At 44.5% G+C, this 24,495-nt stretch overlaps 2 protein-coding genes across 4 annotated transcripts; both read right to left on the minus strand.

Moving 5' to 3' along the window:
• Nucleotides 1-1,967: 1,967 nt before the first annotated feature.
• LOC104598108 (HNH endonuclease) lies at nt 1,968-24,148 on the minus strand. 2 transcript variants are annotated; one of them, XM_010260021.3, is made up of 4 exons: nt 23,706-24,145; nt 6,469-6,507; nt 2,957-3,041; nt 1,968-2,546 (listed from the first exon to the last, which is right to left on the minus strand). In XM_010260021.3, the coding sequence occupies exons 1-4, from the start codon at nt 24,084-24,086 to the stop codon at nt 2,464-2,466; spliced, it is 588 nt and encodes a 195-aa protein (XP_010258323.1). In that variant the 5' UTR covers nt 24,087-24,145; the 3' UTR covers nt 1,968-2,463. The 2 variants fall into 2 exon arrangements, with proteins under 2 accessions (XP_010258323.1, XP_010258322.1); XM_010260020.2 differs by lacking the exon at nt 2,957-3,041 and having other exon boundaries at nt 23,706-24,148.
• On the minus strand, nt 19,444-23,696 carry LOC148792048 (uncharacterized). Of its 2 annotated transcripts, XM_088904553.1 has the most exons (3): nt 20,707-23,696; nt 20,200-20,632; nt 19,444-20,122 (listed from the first exon to the last, which is right to left on the minus strand). In XM_088904553.1, the coding sequence occupies exons 2-3, from the start codon at nt 20,203-20,205 to the stop codon at nt 19,508-19,510; spliced, it is 621 nt and encodes a 206-aa protein (XP_088760679.1). In that variant the 5' UTR covers nt 20,206-20,632; nt 20,707-23,696; the 3' UTR covers nt 19,444-19,507. The 2 variants fall into 2 exon arrangements, with proteins under 2 accessions (XP_088760679.1, XP_088760678.1); XM_088904552.1 differs by having other exon boundaries at nt 19,444-20,632.
• Nucleotides 24,149-24,495: the final 347 nt, after the last annotated feature.

Below are 24,495 nucleotides of genomic sequence, written 5' to 3' on the forward strand. Positions count from 1 at the left end.
ACAAAAAAAATCAAAAGATGGGTAAGTACATGCACTCACTTCATGGTTGCTTTCTGGGAATCACCGAATAAAGAATCAATGAACCAACAAAGTGCACATTTCTTTTTTTTTTCTGTAGATAAAAAGAGGCATATAAGACAAGGGCCACCCACCGGAGTGATCGTGGACTATTATTAGAGTTGGGGGACGGCCGGACGGGGAACTCTTCTAATATAATATTGCCTTTGACAATCTAATCCAATTCATACAAACAAACAAACAACTATTGTCCGATTTGTGCCGGACAATGACGCCTGCCATTCAAGCGTCAGAGCCACCAACTCTTAGGTTTCAACTCTCAAGTGGGATATAAAAGGGCTCCTGTTTGAATTTCGAGTTCGATCCACAGATTCACAGATAAGGTTGTAGTCTTGTAGACCGCTTCACTCTTATTAACCTAACGCTACAGCTATGAGCTACTTTACCTACTCAATTCTTCTAACCTCCTCTCCCTGTAAGTCAAAATACTTCGTTTGTTATATTGATTGCATTTAAAACAGTCTCAAACAGCGCCATATCCTTCGCCGAGGTGGGGATCTTAGTTGTGGTCCGCGCCGCACCATGTAAGGCGGAGATGCGTTTGTTAGGCATTGCCTAATTTCCATTTTCCACCCCGAATATTCTCTGCTCCCAAATAGCGTCTATTATTCTTTATCGTTGAGATTTGATTTTCGAGCAGTCAGTCCACTTGGTGCATGGTTAACGGTTGCCCACCCATTTCTTTTTTCTTTTATTTTTTTTTTCTTAGCAGTTTTTTTTTGTGCATGGTTAAATTCGATTCCAGAGAATCAATTATTTGAATAATGAGGCTTTTATTCTACTATTATGCCAGAAAGATATGATATCTAAAAATAAATCAACTAGAATCATAAACGTGATAGCCAATCAGGTGTTATTTATCAAAATTCATAAGTGGGTTTTGATTCATCAAAATTCATAGATTTTCCTGAGTTTTCAATTGAATGTGATTACGTTTTGTATGAAAGAAAAGGTAATGTAAAGGAAGGGCAGAGTAATAGGGAAACCTATACAAGGTTTGTAAAGGTTTTCCTACCTTTCCCTAATTCTTCCTTCCAACCAAATACAACATAATCAATACTTCTTTTCCTAATTCTTCCTTCCAACCAAATACAACCTAATCAATACTTGGGGCTTGTTCATTTACTCTGAAGAGTTTTTCTTTTCTCTGAATTCTGAATGGAGAGAATGTTGTTTTGAATTCTAAAAATTATCAAATATCCATTTTGACCTCATATATAAGAGTTTTTGTTTGTCTTTTTGGGAGTATCATTAAAAAACAAAAAGTTGTATGATTGTACTTTAAGAAATAAGAGATAAGAAGAAACAAACAACCATTTTTCTCTTACAATTAAAAGATTCTTCTTAAGCTGAGCCCACACAATTCATATAAATCGCATTTGGTGAAAATCTGAAAAGCCAGTATTACTATTCCAAACACAAAAAAAAAGGCAATTATAAAACTTGTTCCAACTTCCAACAACTTTTTAGTATATATCAAATTTTAAATTTGATTACCACAAAATTCATAAGATCTTTTTTTTAATTTTTGGTAGGACAATTAATTCTCTACAAAGTATAAACATTCCAAACGCAGCCAAGGTCCAAACCTTATAGTGTTGACTAACGCGGGCAGTAGCAGACTGGCAGTGGCAGTGTGGCACACAAGATTGAGGCTATGGTTAAGCCATGAAAATCCTGCTACAGTCACAGTATATTACTTAATCCCATAATCACATAAATGCTTTATTTTGATGCCCAATGGTGAAACCTTAAAAGCACTGGAAAAGCATGCAAGGAGCCTGATTTTATGTGCTATTTAAGACATTTCTCTCACAAATGTTCTAATTTGGTCTGTATCGCCTGAATTTTTTTCTTCCTTCTTTTAAGAAATTGTACTTCTGAGCAAGTTGAATGAAAATGGTTTCCCCACAGATTTTCTTATATAAAAAAATTTAAAAAAAAAAAAAAACTCTTCAAGTGCACTTAAGCCAGAAAACAATAAAACCAATGGTTATGATCACCAGATCAATAAACGATATCCTTGCATATGTGCAGCATCATGTAATGCTTTCTTTATAGAAAAAAAAGTATAGTGCAGTATGATTTGAGGCAATTAAACCCAAACCTTATTGGGCTTACTAGTATCTCCTAAGCACTAAAAACTTTCTTTAATTTGATCCAAGTATTAACCAAATTCTTCTCTTGCATCAAACAAAAGCCTATCCAGCTCTGTCAATGATTCTCATTTGGCATCTGAATTCTGAACAAAGATTTTTGTGGTTGGACACAGACAAAACCACCAGAGTATTGTTCATCCTGAGAACTTCATAAGGGTTGTCCATTTCTACTCGTGTCCACTTTAACCTCACTTCATTCGGAAACCAAGATGCTGTCTGTCCTTGGTTATTGGATGCTACAACCCCCCGAATCTTGCTCACGATGAACATTACCATAGGCCGATAATTCCAGAAGATCCATGTCACGGCCTGGAGTTCATTCAAAGAATTCAAAAAACATGTTTTATTATTTACTTTCCCAAGTAAAGATGTTTAAAATCAAATAGGAGAAATTAATAATGTCAGCAAAGTGCTTCCATGCAAGGTTCAAAATATCGATACCGGTGTATCGGGCTAATCGATACAGTTTTTGGTACTTTTTTTTTTATTTTTTTCGCAACTGGTTCAGGGGAGCTGGTTTAGGCCTCCTCCACACCCTGAACCGGTCAGACCCCTGATACACCCACTGTAGGGGCGTATCGGAGGGGTCCCGAAACGATATGTATCGGCCGATATGGGCCAATACGTGTCGATACTTTGAACCTTCCTTCCATGAGTTGTTTTCCCAAATTGAGATATTCAAAATTGAATAGAGCATTCCCTTGTTAGATTTAGAGCACCTGAAACACGACAGTATGAGCTCTTCTGTATGAGATCAGCTTTAGATAAGTCAGTCCGATTTCCCTTTGACCGATTAACTGTTGCCTGTAACATGGGCATCAGTGAGTTTGTGTAATGCATAACAAGGTTCACTTAAAAAAACGTGGCTCAAACAATAAGCCACTGACGTTACCAAAATATACCCAGGAACCACCCAAATGTACACAAACAAGAGAGCATTCAATGGGAAACCATACACAATTCTAAATAATATTTTGGGAAAGACATTACGTAATATACAAGGACAACTGGAGAACATGGCTTTGCAAAACACAACTCCATGGGTTACAGGGAATACTAAAAAAACACAGGGCACCAACTCCAGAAATGGAGCAATTACAAAGGCTTCTATGATGTGAAAACCCATACCCAAGAAAAAGAGAGGACCTGCAATTTGAAATTCAGCAAATTTCTTTATGCACTGAATTCTACCCATTTTGTAGACATTTTTCCATCTTTAACCAGGTCTAGTGTATAAATTTTCAGAAAATTACAAAGTATTGGAGCCCATCTGTGCCTTGACTAATTAATATAGGGAAAATCTATGATATGGGAAAGATATGGTATCGGAAGAGTTTTGACCAATCAAAACCCACCCATGAATTTTGATAGATAACACCTGATTGGCTACCACATTTATGATATGGAAGGGCTTCATCCATAAGCAAATTATCTTTAGAATTGTGTATGGTTAAACCATACAAATTATAAAAACCTTTACAAAGAAGATTGTGTATGAGGCTATGGTTAAACCATGCACAGAGAAGGGCTTCATCAATAAGCAAGCTGGAATGGGAAGTGTGGGAGAGTCAATGACTGAAGTAAAAAGGCTATCCACTGCTTTCTATAAAAACCATTACAAAGAAACTTGGGCCAGAAGACCTTTCCCTTCAGAAGCAGCTAAGTCTCGATCAATCTATGTTTCTTGAAAGACCTGTTACTGAAGAGGAAATTAAGGCAGCAATCCTAAAAATGGAGGGTGAGAAATCTCCTGGACCTGATGGTCTAACTAATCTTTTCTACATTAAATGTTGGGATGTGATTAAACAAGATCTCTTAAAGGTCTTTCAGGATTTTCATTGCAATGCTTCCTTGCAAAGAAACCTTAATGCCACTTTTGTGACACTGATCCCAAAGATTGAGGGGGCCACAAACCTTAGGGACTTCAGACCAATTAGTCTCCTAAACAGTTTCTACAAAATTCTGGCAAAAGTGTTGGCCGAAAGAATGAAATTAGTGTTGAGTAGTGTGATCTCAAGTGATCAATGTGCTTTCGTCCCGGGGAGACAAATGCTTGATTCAGTTCTGATGGCCAATGAGCTCATAGACTCGAGACAAAGGGAGGGAATTCCAGGGCTGGTGTGTAAACTGGACATAGAAAAGGCCTATGATCATGTTAATTGGAGGTGTTTGGATCTAGTGCTAGAAAATTTTAATTTTGGACAGAAGCGGAGAAATTGGATCAAAGTATGTGTATCCTCACCCAAGTTCTCAATCCTAATTAATGGTTAATCGATGGGGTTCTTTGAAAGCTCTAGAGGCCTAAGACAGGGAGATCCCCTCTCCCCCCTGCTCTTTATTTGCCTTGTGGAGCTTCTTACTCGGTTCTCTCTTAAGGCAGCTGAAAATGGGCTTTGGGATGGGTTTGCAATTGCTCCTCAAGATAAAAAATTTAACATTCTTGCTGATGATACTCTCTGTTTCCTTGATGCCTCAATTGATTAGTTGGAAATCTTGCTAGGGATTCTCTACTGGTTTGAGGTGGTGTCAAGCCTTAAAATTAACCTGCATAAAAGCAAAATCATTCTGATAGGGCAGGTCTTGAACTTGGAGGAATGTGCAAGGGTTTTGGCTTGTCAGGTGGACTTCTTCCCTGTGAAGTACCTGGGGCTTCCTCCTGGGGGTAAAATGCTCCTCCTCTGCTATATGGGATCCAGTCATTGAGAAACTAGAGAGAAAATTATCTTCTTGGAAGGCTAAATACCTTTCAATTGGGAGTAGAGTGACCCTTATAAAGAGCACTCTGTCCAATCTCCCCACCTACTTCATGTCCCTCTTTCCTATTCCAGCCAAAGTTGCCAAAAAAACCACTGAAAGCATGCAGAGAAACTTTCTTTGGAGGGGTTGGGAAGAAGAGAAGAAAATAAATTTAGTGAATTGGGACCAAGTATGCTTACCGAGAAAGCAAGGGGGTCTAAGAATTAGGAAGCTGAAGGTGATAAATACTGCATTACTGCCTTGCTTAGTAAGTAGTGCTGGAGATTTGCTGCTGAAAGAACCTCCTGGTGGAGGGAACTTAATTGCCTCCAAGTATGGGGTGGACTGGGGTAACTAGAAATCTGAAGACCCTCTCTCTAGTTGTGGCTGCTCAGTATGGAAAGGTATCCTAAAAAGTCAATCTGTTTTCCTGGAAGGTGAGGAGTTCAAAGTGGGCAGAGGTGACAGGGTTAAATTTTGGAGGGACCCCTGGTGTCTGAACATCCCCTAGGCTGAAGCTTTTCCATAGCTCTTTCAGTGTGCTGTAGACCAAGAAGTTTCAATGGCAGATTCCTATATTTTGTTCAACAGCTCAGTGACCTGGTTTCCATGGTTTAGAGAGATCTGTTTGATAGGGAACTAAATGAGGTGGTGGGTCTGATGAATCTATTACAGGGCCAAAATATTGATATGCTTAGCGAGGACAAGTGGATATGGAAATGGATTAAGGATGGCAACTTTTCAGCTTTATCATCTAAACTTGGCAGTTCTGGGCCTGTTATCTTTCCATGTACACAAATCCGGAAGGTGGTTTCTCCCTCTAAATCCAATTTCCTGGTGTGGTCTATGCCTCTATGGTGCTTAATAAGTGCCTATCAAAAGTCAGCTTGGAAAGGAGGGGTCTGCAGCTCTCAAACCTTACTTGTGGGCTGTGTAGACTGATGCCTGAATGTACAGATCATCTAAGCATCCACTGTCCAATATCTTCTAGAGTATGGGAGCATTTTCTAAAGTCTGCTGGTGCTGGAGTATGTTGGGTCATGCCGAGATCAGTCAAAGACCTCCTATTTAGCTGGAATCTGGCAGGCTTGAGGAAAAAAGGAAGACTAGTCTGGAAAACAATTTCTGCAGCAATTCTTTGGTCCTTGTGGTCAGAAAGAAACGATAGAGTTTTTTTCTAACAAGTCAAAAAGCCCAGATGAGCTAGTTCAGCAGTCAGTCAGCAAGCTGCTCTCCAGGGTGTCAGTTATTGCTGAATTTAAGCACCTGAATGTAGCTGAGTTGTTTAGTTCTCAGTCCATTTGGAGTCTGTAATTTTAGTTGTTTCTGGGCTTCTATTGTCCGGGAATCTGTTGTACTTTGTTGTTCTTTGAAATAAATCATACCTTACCTTTTCCAATATATATATATATATATATCAGCAAACACATGGAACCATTTGAAAAAGAAAATTGAGCAAACAAATTATAAATGAACAACAAGATAAAAGACAAACCTGTAAAACCTGGCAATTCTCTAATGTGCTCTTGCCACCCTGCAATTTGAGGGGAAAAAAAGAATTAGACAAATGCCCTCATACAGCAATAGCAGAAAAACAATTTCATTAATGATAAGGTCCCCATAATGGCCACCTTCATCCTGTTACTAGACCATTCAAATTATTTCTATTTATCAAAACTACACAAAAACAAAAACTCAAGCACAATCAATAAACAAAAAATGAAGCAGCAGAATTGAACTGTCCATCGTTCTTTAGAGGCATACCATCTAAGGTGAATTAGAAGGAGAATTCGTGGTGTGTGTCCTTCCAAGATAGAACTTGAACAAAGCAAATTGACGTCAATATCACCATTAACCAGGAAGTAACTCATATGAGGATATACTGATCTTGATGCCAAAACAAGGTAAAAACAATGTGCATTTTCTTATATTAGATACCAGTAATTTATTTTTAATCCTTCCCCAGTTAATTCTATCAAAGAAACAAAACACCAGGTCCAATTGAATTGTCAACAACCATGAGACAAATTTGGATTTCTAGAATATCTAGAAAAATGGAATTATTATCCATGCAGTTATTTCGCGAATAGTAACAACAGTAACCCTCAATTCTCACTTTATCTAAGGAAAATATAAGTTCACTTTCACAGAGTGGCATTCCAGAGCATTGGTTTGGAGTAATGGTTTCAGCAGCAGTTAAACAATCAGGATATGATTACAAATCAAAATATTCATTCCATAATATTGAGAGAGAGGTTTACATGTAGAAAGACAACTTGACCTTAATGATTCACTTCTTCAAATCCTACATTTTTTTGTTATTTGAGTTTATGTAATATAAACATTCATGCTCTAAAAGTTTGAATTATGAAATGAGAGAGCAAGTGGTCCCCCTCTTGTACAAAATAAGGCACTATGGGCTACCCCAGATGCAAGTAGATCAGACAGCTCTTAGGCTCTTGTTCCATATTTTCTGATTTGGTGAGATTGTAATGACACAATTGACATCTTAGCAAGATCCATAGTTCATTAAAAAAGAGTGTATCTAGATAAAGAAAAAGGAAGAAGGTTAAGAGTGTGCATTTTTAAAGGAATGACAAGATCATTCATGAAGAGCAGTTTGTAATTTATTTAACTAGCAAAAATAGCAAAGGTTTTCATGCATTATGATAGTAGTAAAGGACTACAATTTCACATTTACTAATCTCATGTCCCTTTGTGTTCTTTATTTGGTCTTGGTTCTCTTCTCTCTTTGGCTACAGGTGGACTCCCTCCTCAAGGGTGGTGAACCTCTTTGATCCAACTTTTTACAGGCAACCAACAGTTCGTGAAAGGATTATGTGGAGAGCCACTAGAGCTGCTGTATTGTTGTCAGTGTGGGAGGAAAGAAACAATAGGATCTTTAAAGGCAGATGTAGATCCAAGGTTATCCATTGGTTGAAATCATGTGATCTTTTTAAGGATTTCTCAGTTGAAGACATTTATAAAAGTTGGGGTATTGTGGCATCTACTACTACTTTCAAAGCTATGATACAGGAAGTTTGGTCCCCACCGGCAAAACAAAGGGTGAAACTGAACTTTGATGGAAGTTCTATAGGTAACCCAGGCCCATCTGGTATAGGAGGTGTTTTCAGAGATAATGAAGGCAAGATAATGGCTTTGTTTTCAGGTCCAATAGGAGTTGGAGATTCCTTAAGAGCGGAAATCTTGGCACTACATCAAGGTGTAAAACTGGCCAAACAGTTGGGGCTACAGCAGATTGAGATAGAGGGAGACTCCAAGTTGGTAATTGGGTGGATGCAATCAGGGCAGCTGGGAATTTGGCAATATAGACAGCTGATAAGGGAAATTCTTAGCATTACAAGGGAGGGGGGTGTTTGGTTCAAGTGGGTAAGGAGATCAGCAAATGGTTTTGCTGACGCCCTAGCAAAACAAGGGACTGCAAGGGAGAGTCTTTTTTGGGCAGTGCTGTAATGTTTGATGTTTATTGGATCAACCTTTTCTAATAAGGGTTGAATTCCGTATTTCAGGCTAATTTATCTCTAATGAAAGTTATCGTTTCTGATCAAAAAAAAAAAAGGACTACAAGTAAAAATAGAATACAAAAGCTAGCATGGCATACCTGTGGGTTATTATTTGAACAACCCTCAACTTTTCTGTCTCTCTTGGACATCCCCTGACTTTTTAATACCTCCAAGGACCCCCCCCCCCCCCCGGGCTAGACATTTGCCGTTAGAAAACTAGAGGTATTTGCAAAATTACAATGATACCCCTCTATTCAACTCCATCCTTTGAACCAAAATCCTAAAAGCAGGCCTATTTATTCACTCAAATTGAACTCTGGTAGGTGAATGGAACCAAGGGCATTTTTGTTATATAAAAATGGAACCAAGGGCCTATTTATTCACTCATGAGATGAGCAAACATGAAACAAGCAATGAATAGGAGACAGAAATAAACCAAGGGCATTTTTGTTATATAAAAATTAGTTAATAGGGTAGACTAGTTGGTCAAGGTTATTTTTGTCATTAAAAAATGAAAATGGCACATGTGTACCAATTCTGTTAAAGTTGCTAATATTGACATGATGGAAGGTATATATGTTATAAATAAGTCACTGACAGGGGGCGCTCTGGAGGTATCAAAAAGTCAGGGTCAGTTAGAGAATGTTTTAAAAGTGAAGAGTTTCAGATAATAACCTTCCCCCAACAAGAAAGAATCCCTCTCTACTCCTCTAGTCAGACTATCAGCTAGAGTGTAAAGTCAACCTCAATGCCATCTGAATGAGCTATTGAAAATTGATGGCCAATGATTTTGCCTCCCTACTGTAGTAAAAGTTTTAGTTGTTGGCCAAGGATTTGAGGTAGAGTAAAAGTTAAGATCCTTTGGACATGTATTCCCTTTGTTGTTTGCTGGGAAATATGGAAGGAAATAGATAGAAGGATCTTCAAGGAGAAAAAGAAATGTATGAAAGAGATGGTAGCTGTTATTAGCAAGGTTCAAAGTATCGGAAACGCCAAGTGTATCGGAAAGGCAATTTTAAGAGACGTACCGGGATACACCTTGGATACGCATGCGTATCGGAGAAAAACTAAGATACGCTTGGAAACACTATAAATACTTTAATAAATCATAAAAATACACCAACAACACTAAATATAAGACCTCAAAGAGGTGTGGTGTATATACATTAAATTAATATATTCTAAAGGTTTTATGAAGAAATATATTATAGCTAATTATAATTTCATTGAAAATCCTATGCTTAACTATAATTTATAAATTATAACTCTTAAGTTTTAATGTTTTATGGGATGAGAAAAACCCAACTCTCCTATCCAACCATAAAACATGCATTGGCACAACTTCTATGTGAAAATATAATTAATAATTATTATTTATTACTTATTTCCAAAAATTATAAAAAATAAATAAGCATTATATAATATATTCAAAAAATAGTTATTAAAGAAGAAATTTCAATTGCTTTGTGGATATGATAGATCATCCATATAATTATAATATATTCAATCATTGCGATCAAATGATAAAATATAATTAATTATTTATTTATTTTTTAATTCTAAAAGAATAAAAAAAGATAATTATTAAAGAAGAAATTTCAATTGGTCTATGGATATGATAGATCATCCATAGAATTATAATATATTCAATGGTTGTGATCAAATGATAAAATATAATTCATTATTATTTAATTTTTTTAATTCTAAAAATATAAAAAATCAAAAAAATATTAAAAAAGATATATGATAGATAAATCCATAGATCTAAAACATATTTGGTCTTAAAGGCAAAGAAAGAACTTACATTTCAAATTTTTTGTTAATTGATATTTTCCCCAAATATCTTCATGAAATTTCCATAAATCTACTGATAGCACAAAAAAATTGTGATTTTGAATGTAAGAAATGTAGATCAACATAAATTTAAACATTCAACAAAAAAAAATGAAATCACAAGATATCATAAAAGATTGAAAAAAAATTTACCTATTTGTGCCATATTTTTTCAAAATTTGAAAATTTAAAAAAAAAATAACGATTCACACTATGGGTCCAATACGCCCCGATACGCCCCCAATATGCCCTGATACGCCCCCGATATGGGTCCAATACGCATGAAAAAAGACAACGTCTGATTTCCACGCGTATCTTGTATCGGTTTTTCAAAGATACAATACGATATGCCCCGTATCAGGCGTATCGTATCAAAATTTTAAACCTTGGTTATTAGTTCGACAGTTATTTGTTGGGTGCAAGGTTCAAAATTTCGATTCGATATGCCCCATACTGTATCGGTGGCTTCACAATACGCCTATTTAAAGGGGTTTCGGGAACCACTCTTTTTTAATAAAAAATATGGTTAAAAATATGCCCAAAAACCAAATTTTGAAAAAATATATATATAAAAGCGTGTTAATTTAAGTACCGATTCGCCCCTGCTGGCACACAGGGGCGTATTGATATTTTGAACCTTGGTTGGGTGCCTTTGCTTCCAGAGTTTCAAGGACTGCGTAAAAAAGACTTTGGAGCTGATTTCTGGACTTCTCTGAATTCTTAAAAGGAATGCTGAGATCTGTTTTGATACTGAAGTGTTGTTTTTTGCTTTTTTATGGTATTACATTACTGTAATCTGGTGGGGGTGACATCTTGTCACCTAGTTATGATGTACTTTTTTTCCTTTTAGCAATAAAATTTCTTTTTTTACTTATCTTCAAAAATAATAGTTCCATGACCCACCAACTTGTGAACTCATTTAGCCAACCATAATACTACAGTGTCCCTTTCAACTTCAGTTAAGAAAAAGAGCTATGAGTTGTCAACAAGATTTAAAAAACCACCTTGTGAGCAAGTCAAAGAAGGCCTTCATCTCTTACTTCTAGTGAGCAAAACACCATTGGCATTTCAGTTTGTGTGTTCAATAGTGCTGGATTTTCCGTCCTCATGAGGAGGATGAACTGATCTCAGTAGCCTCTCAGCCTCTCAAGATGACAACCTCGTGGGAGGGCATCTTTGTGGCCTCAAAGACTGATGACCTCACAGCCTCATGAATCTGTGAGGGGTGTATGAGCTTATTTTAGCTACTGGTATTTAGTATAAAACAACACAATGGTCATCCTCTGAAAACAGAGGAGAACTGAACTTATTTTTTTGGTGTGTCATCCTCTGGTAGAGACCAGAGAAGCTGTAATCTCACTTTGACAATAGTGGAAGTTTTTCCTGGACTAGTGTCCCATGGTTTTCGCCTTCAAATTTCTAGAAGGGTTTTCCACATTAAAATGTGTTTCTTTACTGTTCTTGTTCTGCATTTTGTTCTCTCCATCTAGTTTGCTCATTATTTGTTTTTGTGGGATTGCATAACCTCTTCTCAACAAATAGGGTCTTCCTTGTTGTCAAATGACCATGGCTCCATGTAGGCCAGGTAATTCCAATGTAGTTATACAAGAAAAAGTTATAACAACTCAAAATGAAGTATCAAGAGATAAATATTAAGACATAATATTCTCTGAAACTACTATGTTTACCCCCTCCATATGTTAGGTGCTTAATAAAAGGGAAACCGTGCAGCCTGGGAGAAAAGGAACAAGGCCCACATACAAAGGGGAAAAATATGTCTCAAAGCCTTCAAGGGATGCCTCACTCCTTAGACACTGACTAATCTCATATAAATATATAAGTTTCACTCATGATGAATTATAAGGAAGCTAGAGATCCTTCAATCCTCCCCTAGCCATCCTATCTCCCCTTTATGTTGACAAGGAAACCAAACGGTAGTTTGATGGCAGCTTCCTTGGGAATCATGGACCAGCTGGGATTGGTAGGATATTCCTCAAAAGGGGCGGCATCATTTTTATCCTTGTGCATCTGGTGAACCTATTCGCAACAAGAACTCAGTTTAATTATAGGTCTTCAAGTTGGAACCCAGATAGCCGAACTACTTTGTCTCATTTGGGGATTCATTTCCAATGCAATCAGGTAGAACAATGTGCTCGAGAAAATAAAATTAATTAAGGAAATTGATGAAGGAAGATTTGGCCCGACCTCGCAAATCACGCCACGTGGCAAAAAACAAGTAGCTCGGCACTTAAAACAGCGTACCGAGGGTACAAACACCAAAGGGAAGAGACCAGCGGTCCAAACTACCCTCGAGGAGACCGAACTCCCCTCGAGGAGACCAACTCCCTAAGAGGAGCCCGAACTCCCTACAAGGGGCCCGAACTCCCTACTTAGAGCTCGAACTCCCTACTTAGAGCTCGAACTCCCTACGAGGAGCCCGAACTCTCCCTTTGGCCCCGAGCCACACAAAGCAGTGACCCGAACTGGCCCGTCTCATGACAGTTCGGGACACCCCCCCCTCCTATCCGAACTCAAGACTTCACCTCACACACCGCTCCAAGCACTTCGCCTCCAGAGCATTGAACTGGACGAACCACACCGTACCTGACACCGAAGGAGTCCGTATCCAGGGGCGGCGCACCTGACTGACTTGGGATCTGACACTTGACAGCCGCACTTCAACGGCCACCTGCCACCGTCACCTGCCACCGCCATCTCCAGTTACAGAGACGGCTCCGACAAAAAGAGCAGTGACGGTCCTGCCCCAGCAGAGGCAATGACGCCCGAACTGGCAGAAGCACGGAAGTAATCATTCCCGACCTGACAGAAGTCTAGGAGTGAGTGCGCGAGGTGGTTATAAAAGGCTCTCCACTCCCCCAAAGAGGAGGTATGCAAAAACTTTGCGCTATCTGGTTTTATTTGCCTTTGAAGGATTCTAACTTGAGCTTCGGAGCCTTTACACCGGGTTCCCCCCGGAGCTTCCTCATCTCCCCCGTTTCAGGTTCCCTGCTACCGAGTTCAGAGGCAAGGTCGTTGACAGCTAAGACCGGCCGGATTGCGCATCATCAATTGGCGCCATCTGTGGGAAACGCTTCAAAAAGCCTCCTTCCAAACTCTCATAACCCCTTTCTTCAAAAAAACCCAACACTCATGGCTTCTTCCAGCAACGCCGGACGTGGCACGAAACAAACACCACCGGGGAACAACTTCAAGTCCCCGTGGTGTGCGTTGGACAGTTCACCATCCCCCTTTCGGTGGATGGGATCCCCAGCTTGAATGCGCCACAAGCAGTGGCGCCCGTAAACCTTCCTGCCACGAGCATCCACTTTCCTCACCCTATTGAGACAATCTTTGCTGAACCGACTGCCGTCCCCCTGGCAGCCAGCCAAAACCGGTTGGACGACCTGATGCAGTGCATGCGGGCAATGCAAGCCCAAATGCAACAGTTCCAGCAACACCAGCTTCACCAGCACCAAGTACTGCACAACATCTCCCAGTATCACTATCAACAGCAGTTCCCCCAACTGCCGCTGAACCAACCACTACTTCCACCTCGGCACCCTGCTCCGAGGCCGGTTAAGGCCTCCCCGCAGGATGGACGCCCCCACCAAGGAAAGACCTCCCAGCCCCAGAACCCCCCTAACAGCCAGGCCTCGACCCCAAGCCGAAGAGAGAGAAAAATCATCCCCGCCTCGCAGCTCGCAGGCGAATCGGAAACCTCGCCCGCAAGATCGGCACCTCGGCGCTCCAAGCCTGAGTTCCCGCTCACGGAAAACCGATTCGGCGCCCTGGCAGCAGACAACCAGCACTCCAGGCCCATCGAGCTCGGCAACACGGAGGCCAGCAGCGCCAGTACAAGGCCCACTCAACAACGAAGGCGCCGGCGAAGTCGCCAAACCGCCACCCGTGTCTTGTCAGAACTCAGAGGCAAAGAAGAGACGAGCTCGGACGAGGTAGGAGCTGCCCCGATTCTCTCAGTTCCTTCCCCCCTCGCATCAGAACTCCTGGTGGTCCCCTTGCCCAGAGATTTCAAGCTTCCACCTCTGGACAAGTATGACGGGTCCTTCGACCCCAACGACCACGTTGACGCTTTCCAGTCCCAAATGCACCTCACCAGGGCCAGCGAATCGTGCATGTGCGTGGCCTTCACCACCACCTTCAGGGGGGTAGCCCGCACTTGGTACAGGAACCTGGCCCCCGGGTCGATAAAGTGGTGGGCCCAGTTCGTGCAGGTCTTCACCGCACACTTTGTCACCAGCAAACAGTGCCCCAGAACAGAGGAAAGCATCTTCGGAGTAGTCCAAAGGGAAGGAGAATCCATCCGGGGCTACATCAAGCGATTCAATGAAGCATGCTTGCAGATACCGCGGTTAGACCCCGCGGTGCAGCTCGCGGCAGCCAAAAGATGAGTAACGCACAAAGAGTTCAAATGGCACATGGTAGCTAACCAGCCCGCAACCGTGGCCGAATTCCTCAAGCTCGCGGACAAGTTCATGAGGACAGAGGAAGAAATCAACCAACAAACCGAAGGCGGGAACGAGAAAAGAAAGAGGGAAGGCGAGCCCTCCAACCCAGTCGACAAGAAAAACCCGGCCCGGGAGCCGAAGCCGAACCAGTCGTTCCGAGCTTCCCTAGCAGTTCGGACGGATTACACGCCGTTAAACACGAGGCGGACCGAGATCTTAATGACGATCAAGGACGCCCCATACGTGAAGTGGCCACCTCACCTAAAGGGAAATCCGAACGAGAGAAATAAGAATTTGTATTGTAGTTTCCATAGAGACCACGGTCATAGTACCGAGCAGTGTAATAATCTCCGGGACGAGATAGAGGGACTCATCCGTCGCGGATACTTAAGAAATTTTGTACAGCACAACAATAATAACAGTAAGGCAGGTCGGCAAGGGGAGAGCGAAAAGGATGCCCCCGAATCTAGCAGCAGACCTGCCGAACCCGTTGCAGCGACAGCCTCCGGAAGAGAGGCCAGTTCGGGGAACCATCCATGTAATTGTGGGAGGTTCGGTGGTAGCAGGGTGTACCTCGGCAGCAGCCCGGACTTCAGTTCGCGAAGCGGCCCTCGAGGAACGGAACCCCCCAAAAAGACCAAAGATCGAAGAACCAATCTTCTTCACGGAAGACGACGCGCGAGGGGTCCACTACCCCCATGATGATGCGCTTGTCATTAAACTAAGGATCAGCGACTTCGAGGTCAGACACGTACTCGTAGATTCGAGCAGCTCAGCGGACATCCTCTTTAAATCAGCATTTGACCAGCTACAATTACAGAGGAGCGAGCTGAAGCCCGCGAACACTCCTCTGGTGGGTTTCAGCGGAGAGGAAGTCAGGCCCCTCGGAAAAATAACAGTACCTGTGGAAGTCGGCACATGGCCTTGTGCGGTCAGACTCAACCATGATTTCCTGGTGGTCGCGACCCCCTCCCCATACAATGCCATAATAGGGCGGCCAATCACGCATATCCTACGGGCGGTGGTCTCCACCTACCATTTGGCCATGAAGTTCCCTACAGTCTTCGGTGTGGGGGTAGCACGGGGCGACCAGCTCGAATCCCGCAAGTGTTATGTTGCCGCCCTGAAGGGAAAAACCAAGGTGGCCAACGACCTCGAACTGGAGCGGCCTGCGGAGCAAGGCGAGAAACGAGCTTCGCCCACAGAGGAAACAGTCGCAGTCCCGACTTCGGCTACGGACCCAGCTCGCACACTACAGATTGGTGCTTCCGTCGAAGAACCACTACGAATCGAACTGGTGAGTTTTTTACTTCAAAATTTAGATATTTTTGCCTGGTCCGCGGCCGACATGCCCGGTATTAGCCCCGGCCTGATAACTCACAAACTTAATACTGACCCTGTAGTCAGACCCGTTAGATAGAAGAAACGCAACTTAGCCCCAGAGTGCTGGAGGGCGGTCGACGAGGAGGTCGAGAAGCTCCTCGCAGCAGACTTCATAAGGGAAGTCCATTACCCGAGCTGGGTGGCCAACCCAGTGCTGGTAAAAAAGGCGAACGGCAAGTGGCGCATGTGCGTCGACTACACCGACTTGAACCGAGCTTGCCCGAAAGATTGCTTCCCCCTCCCCAGAATTGACCGTCTAGTGGACGCGACCTCGGGACATGAGTTGCTAAGCTTCCTGGACGCCTACTCGGGCTACAACCAAATCCGGATGGACCAGTCCGATGAGGAAAAAACCAGATTCATAACCGAGTTCGGCCTGTACTGCTACAAGGTCATGCCCTTCGGATTAAAAAATGCCGGGGCGACCTTCCAAAGACTTGTAAATAGGCTGTTTCGGCCCCTGATTGGCACGAAGATAGAATGTTATGTAGACGACATGGTCGTCAAGACAGTTTTCACAGGAATTAATACAAGACTTAGATTCTGTCTTCCAAATCCTGCGTCAATTTAGCATGAAATTGAACCCTAACAAATGCGTCTTCGGCGTCACCTCGGGCAAATTCCTAGAGTACATTGTCAATCGGCGCGGTATTGAGGCCAACCCGGACAAGATAAAAGCCATCCTATATATGAGACCACCCCGGAAAATAAAAGAAGTTCAGAGGCTAAACGGCTGTATAGTCGCTCTAAGCCGCTTCATGTCCAAACCAGCAGACCGCTGCCTACCTTTCTTCAAAGCAATCAAAGGCAAAGGGTTCGAGTGGACCCAAGACTGCCAGCTCGCGTTTGACGAGCTAAAAGGTTACCTCGCTAGTGTGCCAACCTTAGCCTGGCCCGAGGAGGGCGAGGTCTTAGAACTGTACCTCTCGGCAAGCGACGAGGTGATTAGTTCGGTACTAATAAAAGAAACAGACCGGGTCCAGCGACCCAACTATTATGTTAGTAAAATTTTGCAAGGAGAAGAGACAAGGTACCCGCAGATAGAAAAGCTAGCATATGCACTGGTGATAGCAACTCGGAAACTCCGCCCGTACTTCCAGGCTCACACCGTCATCGTCCTAATTGACAAACCTCTGAGGCAAGTTTTACTTAAACCCGATGTTTCCGGTCGACTGACGAAATGGGCCATCGAACTCAGCGAGTACGACCTCTAGTACAAGCCAAGAACTGCTATTAAGGCCCAAGCCTTGGCAGATTTTATCGCCGAGTGCACGTTTAGCCTCGAAGCCCCTGAGCCGGTCCAGCCCGAGATCCCCAGTTCGGGCGAGCTCGGAGCTCCCGAGCCAATAGAGTCTGAACCCCGTGAAGTAGCAGCTAGTGTAGCATCTCTCCTGGTTAGACCAAACGCGAACTGGGATGAGGAGCCCTGGATCCTTCACGTAGATGGCTCCTCGAACCAGCAGGGCAGCGGGGCTGGAATAGTGCTACGCGGCCCGAGCGGAACAAAATTGGAATACGCACTACGCTTTGAGTTCGCAGCATCCAACAACGAGGCGGAGTACGAGGCACTGATAGCCGGGCTGAACCTAGCACAGAAGGTCGGAGCAAAGCACGTAGTTATCTGCAGTGATTCCCAGCTCGTGGTCAACCAAGTTACAAGCGAGTGCGAAGCACGCGAGCTCACTATGATTGCATACTTGGCAAAAGTAAAGGAGGCTCTGCTCAACTTCCAGTCACACTTCATCAGGCAAATCCCGAGGTCAGAGAACACTGAGGCCGACGCCCTGTCCCGGCTAGCCAGCACGAGTCACAACGCCATGAGAACCGTGTACATAGAGGACTTACCTCGGCCCAGCATTCTCGATGGGGCAGAAGAGGTCGCTCCCGTCTTTGAAGCAGAGCCGAGCTGGATCGACCCACTCGCAAGCTTCCTGCTAGATGGAACCCTCCCTGCGGACCGCAATGCAGCCAAGAGGGTGCAGCGCCAGGCAGCCAAATACGTCATAATAGACGAACGGTTGTACCGATGATCCTACACGCTCCCCTACCTGCGATGCTTGCAACCTGCCGAAGCCGAGCTCGTACTCCGCGACACTCATGAAGGCTTGTTCGGCGAACACCTAGGGGGCAGAGCCCTCGCTCAAAAGGCACTTCGACAAGGATACTACTGGCCAACGATGAAGGCAGAGGCCGTCGAGCTCGTCAGAAAATGCGACAAGTGTCAGAAGCATGCCAATATCCACCATCAGCCTGCTGCCGACCTCAAGTACCTCACCAGTCCATGGCCCTTTGCACAATGGGGCATCGACCTCTGGGGCCATTCCCGCCAGCAACAGGTGGGAGAAAGTTCCTAGTAGTGGCAGTAGATTACTTCACAAAGTGGATAGAAGCTGAACCTCTGGCAACAGTTACAGCCCGAAACATACAGAACTTCTTTTGGAAGAACATAGTATGTCGCTTCGGGCTACCCCGGATACTGATCTCCAACAACGGCAAACAGTTCGAGGATATCAAGTTCCAAGAATGGTGCCAAAGTATGGGAAATAGTCAGAACTTCATGTCGGTCGCACACCTGCAGGCAAACGGTCACGCAGAAGTAATGAACAGAGCCATCCTCCGCGGACTGAAAGCACGACTAGACCGAGCTAAAGGGTTGTGGGCGGACGAGCAACCAAGTGTTCTATGGACTCACCGAACCACGGAGAAAACCGCCACAGGAGAGACCCCCTTTAACCTCACCTACGGCACCGAAGCGGTAATCCCGGCGGAAATCGAAGTACCTACGCTGCGACTAGAAGCATACGACGAGCAGACAAACGGAGACGAGTTACGCACCAACCTCGACCTACTGGACGAGGTGAGAGACCTCGCGCACATCCGAACTGTGGCCTACCAGCAAAAGGTAGCTCGGTACTATAACGCCAGAGTAAAGAAGAGGAGCTTCCGCGTCGGCGACCTGGTTCTCCGTAAGATCATGGTACCCGAACCCGGCGTAGGAAAACTCAGACCAAATTGGGAAGGACCCTACAGAGTAAAGAAAGCACTCGGGGGGGCATACGAGCTCAAAACCTTAGAGGGAAAGCAAGTACCCCGAGCATGGAACATTGTCAACCTAAGGCGATACTACCTATAGACCACCAAGCAAAGTGGATAAAATCACCACCAAAACAGGCCGCGCGAGTGCGGTAGCCCGGACAGGAAACAGATCGGACGTATGATCAGTTCGGCAAATATGCTCAGTTCGGGAGAAAGAACAACCAACACTTAAGCAAAAGTCATTTCATTTCAAAAGTAAGGTAGTACATAAAAAAATAATAATAATAATAATTTACAAGCCCGGAGCTATTTCTTCATTATCAGAAGGCACTTCAACAATACCCGAAGGCCCCGCCTCGCCCTCGGAGTCTGGCTCACCGTCAGCAGCATTAGCCATCTCCTGAGTGATGCGCGAAGTGGATATGGCGCTAATATCGAGCTCGGGGTACGTATTCCAGATCATCCACCGGCTTAGTTTAAAACCCCTCCTGTATGAATCCACCATCAGATCATCAAAGCCCGGCGAAGCAATGTACTCATCGACAGCCTTCTTCTTGGCATCTTCGATACCTTGAGAAAATATCTGCGTCCTCTCCCTGATGTCCTCCTGAAGGTACTCGACCTGATGCTGCAGATCTAGCCTCAAGTCCGCCATGTGCTTCACCACCACTCCCATGGCCTCGGCATCTCTCTGAGACCTCGCCTGCCTGATCCGTGAAAAACGAGTAGTCTCTTCGGCAAAACGAGCAGTCTCTTCGGCAACACGAGCAGCCTCCTCAGCAGCACGAGCAGCCTCCTCAGCAGCACGAGCAGCCTCCTCGACAGTGCGATGAGCCTCTTCGGCAGCTCGCGCCTGCCTCGAACTCCTCTCCACCTGAGCCGCCAAGGCGTGAATAGAAGAATTCACCTACCAAAAGGGACCGAGTGATCAAAAGAACCAACAAAACGAAAGCCAAAGAGCTCTAAAAAAGGAAGAACACTTACCACCATGGCATGGGTAACGGCACGACAGGCCACTTGATGCAGAGGGAGATCAGTCCACGCCGCGACCTCCTTGGGGAAGATAGCCTCCTTACTCTTTTGAAGAGCATGGGTCTCGACAACACACTCCTGAAATCCCCCGAGGCCCCCGAGCCCGAGGGCCCAGCTCGCGTATGAGCAGACCCGGAGTAAGCAGGAGCACCAGAGTATGTAAGAGCCCCTGTGTAGGTAGTCTCAGCATAAGGGCCCCCTGCCGGCTCCTGCATTGGAGGGACGACCATCTCGGGCTCCCTAGGCAGATCTCCTGGCTGATAGTCCGGCACCTCGAGCTCCGCATCCCGAGGCATCTCGGCGCGACTTCGCTTGGCAACCCGCTTTCTCCTCTTCATGCCTTGAAACAAGTGCCCACCCCGGGTCCCTCGAGAATCCACCACACCTGCGAAAAGAAGTTCGCCATCAATAAAAAGCAAGAAAGACAGCAAGATAAGAATCTCTAAGTGAAGAACCTACCTGAACTCAGGCCGGCCGCAATGAGCTTGGCCTCCGTCAGATACTGTTGACACTTCAGCCCAAGCCGCGCGCATTGCTGGAGGCCCTTCGCCGTTTCTTTGTCAAGCGTGACCCCGGAGTCAGGAGCGGCCATCCCCCACCCGGTCTGAAACGGCCACCCCAGCACACTTCGCACCCCGAAATAGTCCCGCTTCCATGCTGGGACCTTGTTGGGGAGCTCATGTAAAAGATTAAAGCCCGGGCGAGGAGACAGGTAGTAAGCCCGCCTACGCTCGGGGAGGGAACCCGCTTGCTTCTTAAGCATCAAGATTGAAGAAAAGATCTCCAAGTCCAACGGAAAGCTCTCTTCGCTAAATAAGGAGATTGTCCCCACCAAATTTCGAATGGAATTCGGGTGAAGTTGGCCGACCGTCACGCCGAAGTGGTTCAAGACTTCGACAAAGAGGGGATGGAAAGGCAATCGCAGCCCCGCAGCGAGCTGCTCCCGGAATATCACGATCTCATCAGGACCGTGTTCCCAAGGAAAGCTACCCGAAGGTATGAAATAAGCGTACTCCCCGGGCAAGTTATAGTAAGTAATGAGGGATTGGAGCCCCTCGGGTGTCATGGTCGAAGGACCAAACTTGTCTAACATCCGACCCCGACGAGAGGTGGACGCCAAACTACCCGAAGCGCCTCGGCCTACGAGCTCGAACTCTTCCTCGAGCTCTACCTCCGGCTCGCTAGGGCTATCGGGGGATGCGACTCGGTTCGTAGAACCTGCATCAGACCCGCTGAAAGGACTATCTGAGCCATCCAAGCTAGACATCGGGGAGTGAGATGGGATCCAGGAAAGTACTCACCCGGACAAAGGTTGTAGACCACAGGAGCTCAAACGAGCGGAAGGCCTTGAATGCGAACTGAAAAAACCTGGACGCGAACTGGATGCGAGCTGAAACTCGGACGCGAGCTCGAGAGAAATATAGAAGTGACAACAACTGGGGTCCCCCCCGCTATTTATACTCACAGTGACCGAAAGGCAACGGCTTAGATCAAAGCCAATCCGACGGCCTACAGCCGCACTAACCACATGTCCCCCGAGACCGAGACGTGATTGGCGCACGTCTTTCTGAAACTTACAGAGCGTCGGCGCACATCTTTTCGAAACTGACGGAACGCCAACGCACGTCTCCTCAGTAAAAACGGCAGCGACACGTCTTTTTCAAATTTGAAAAGACGCCCGCTATCGCGCCCCCCAAGTGGCGCGCTTTTTTGAAATTTCGAAATAAAGCGTGTGCCGCCACATCTATCAGCATTTGGGCAGTCCGGCGCGCTTCCCGCCTAATGGACGCTCGAAGAAACCCAAGGAACCCTGATAACGCACCTCGCGCCGACAGAACCAAGATTCAAAGTGCAGGGCAAATCTACCTGACACCTTGCGAACTCCCCGCGCCAGGGCAAGACCCTCAGCACGAGGAGTGGGGGGCAATTGATGAAGGAAGATTTGGCCCGACCTCGCAAATCACGCCACGTGGCAAAAAACAAGTAGCTCGGCACTTAAAATAGCGTACCGAGGGTACAAACACCAAAGGGAAGAGACCAGCGGTCCGAACTCCCCTCGAGGAGACCGAACTCCCCTCGAGGAGACCAACTCCCTAAGAGGAGCCCGAACTCCCTACAAGGGGCCCGAACTCCCTACTTAGAGCTCGAACTCCCTACGAGGAGCCTGAACTCTCCCTTTGGCCCCGAGCCACACAAAGCAGTGACCCGAACTAGCTCGTCTCATGACAATTCGGGACACCCCCCCCTCCTATCCGAACTCAAGACTTCGCCTCACACACCGCTCCAAGCACTTCGCCTCCAGAGCATTGAACTGGACGAACCACACCGTACCTGACACCGAAGGAGTCTATATCCAGGGGCGGCGCACCTGACTGACTTGGGATCTGACGCTTGATGGCCGCACTTCAACGGCCACCTGCCACCGTCACCTGCCACCGCCATCTCCAGTTACAGAGACGACTCCGACAAAAAGAGCAGTGACGATCCTGCCCCAGCAGAGGCAATGACGCCCGAACTGGCAGAAGCACGGAAGTAATCATTCCCGACCTGACAGAAGTCTAGGAGTGAATGCGCGAGGTGGTTATAAAAGGCTCTCCACTCCCCCAAAGAGGAGGTATGCAAAAACTTTGCACTATCTGGTTTTATTTGCCTTTGAAGAATTCTAACTTGAGCTTCGAAGCCTTTACACATGGTTCCCCCCAGAGCTTCCTCATCTCCCCCATTTCAGGTTCCCTGCTACCGAGTTCAGAGGCAAGGTCGTTGACAGCTAAGACCGGCCGGATTGCGCATCATCAGAAATCATAGCATCTATATCTGTCTAAATCAAGTGGATTCACAGTAGATATGAACTCAAAGGCAGATGCCTAAGGTAGATATAGCCAGAGCCTCAGAGCTCTATACCACTTAATTGGTCCTTTCTGGTGGTTGGCTGGGGTTGTATTCCTGTACTTGGATAAAGTCACGGAGACATAAGTTGTTTGATTTCTATCTAATCAAAGAAAAAAGACTTCAAAACTCACTTAACGGGTTATCAACACTTTCAGCAAGCCAAGGCTTCCAAATTTCATGTAGACTACTATAGTTTTCTGAGCATACATCCCCAATAAATATCAAATAAAAGATTATCAAAAAACACTTAACCTGCAATTAAATTACAGATTCAAGTACTTGTTACCAAAATGATTCTACTTTATTTCTTCCCCGGGAAAGAAAACTAGCATCGCCACTCGCATTTCACATAAACTGGAAATTTGAATAGCCTAACTGCTAAACTATATTAAAAAAATTGTCAAGCATGCATTGATATATTCTATGAATTATAACATCTGAGTCACTTACAGGATAAAAAACGAAAAATAGAACATACACAACTTCCAACTCATTTTTACAAAACCCAAAACTGTTTTAAAACAAGAACATGGAGGGAAAAAAATTAAAGAGGGAAGGATCAAGAATACCTTGGAGTAGGGCATAATGTGATCGTAATCGTGACAGAGACAACCTGGGCAACCAACGAGCTTCCGAAACACGATGTTGCCGAGCGCGTCGCGTCTCCACCGATCCGGGTCTCGTCCTTTGATCTTCTCTGCCTTCTCCCAGCACTGCTGCTTTACACTGTAAGGAAAGCTCCTAGGGTTGGCGTCGTCGGGCGAGATATGGAGTCCTTCAAATCCCACAATATCTTCTTCGATAATCAACTCACGATCGACAAGAGATGCAGTCCGAGACACTCTAGGCGAGCGAGACCCTGACGACCTTGGCTCGAGCCCAACCGAATCGACGGTCCGACTTCTGGTGGCAGATGAAGTGGTTCTCCTCCCCTCCTTTCTAGGCTTCATCTTCTTTGCTGTCACGGGATAACAGTCACTAGGAAATCAGACTAAAATGGTAAAATTGGTTGGAAGGATTCAAAAACATTTATACCCAAAAGTTCGGTATTACACAGTATCGTATCGGTCTATCGACTATCGGACAATTTATTATTTATATACGGATAGGATGCGTTTTAGAAACAAATGAATAAAAAATTTGAATATATTATGAAAACACATGAAAATTTCATAAATACATTAATAATATTAAATCTATATATATTTAATTGTATACATAAAAATATATTATAATTAATAATAGAATGCACTGATATCATACAATGTATTAATTAAGAGTCCAAGATAGACTTATTATATTTATCCTATTATTATATCAATTTTTTTATTTTATTATTTTTACATTTTAACATTAACA

Source organism: Nelumbo nucifera, chromosome 4 (assembly GCF_055504915.1).
Source record: "Nelumbo nucifera cultivar China Antique chromosome 4, China Antique-T2T, whole genome shotgun sequence".
In the NCBI taxonomy this organism is placed as follows: domain Eukaryota; kingdom Viridiplantae; phylum Streptophyta; class Magnoliopsida; order Proteales; family Nelumbonaceae; genus Nelumbo; species Nelumbo nucifera.

Excerpts from the sequence above, each read along its gene's own strand:
- LOC148792048 (XM_088904552.1), bottom strand. The coding sequence starts at position 21,514 with ATGTCTAGCTTGGATGGCTCAGATAGTCCTTTCAGCGGGTCTGATGCA. Across the intron at positions 20,633-20,706 it reads TGCGGCCGGCCTGAGTTCAG|GTGTGGTGGATTCTCGAGGG; the intron begins GTAGGTTCTTCA and ends TTCTTTTCGCAG.
- LOC104598108 (XM_010260020.2), bottom strand. The coding sequence starts at position 24,086 with ATGAAGCCTAGAAAGGAGGGGAGGAGAACCACTTCATCTGCCACCAGA. Across the intron at positions 6,508-23,705 it reads ACATTATGCCCTACTCCAAG|GGTGGCAAGAGCACATTAGA; the intron begins GTATTCTTGATC and ends CTCAAATTGCAG. Across the intron at positions 2,547-6,468 it reads AGAATTGCCAGGTTTTACAG|GCCGTGACATGGATCTTCTG; the intron begins GTTTGTCTTTTA and ends AATGAACTCCAG.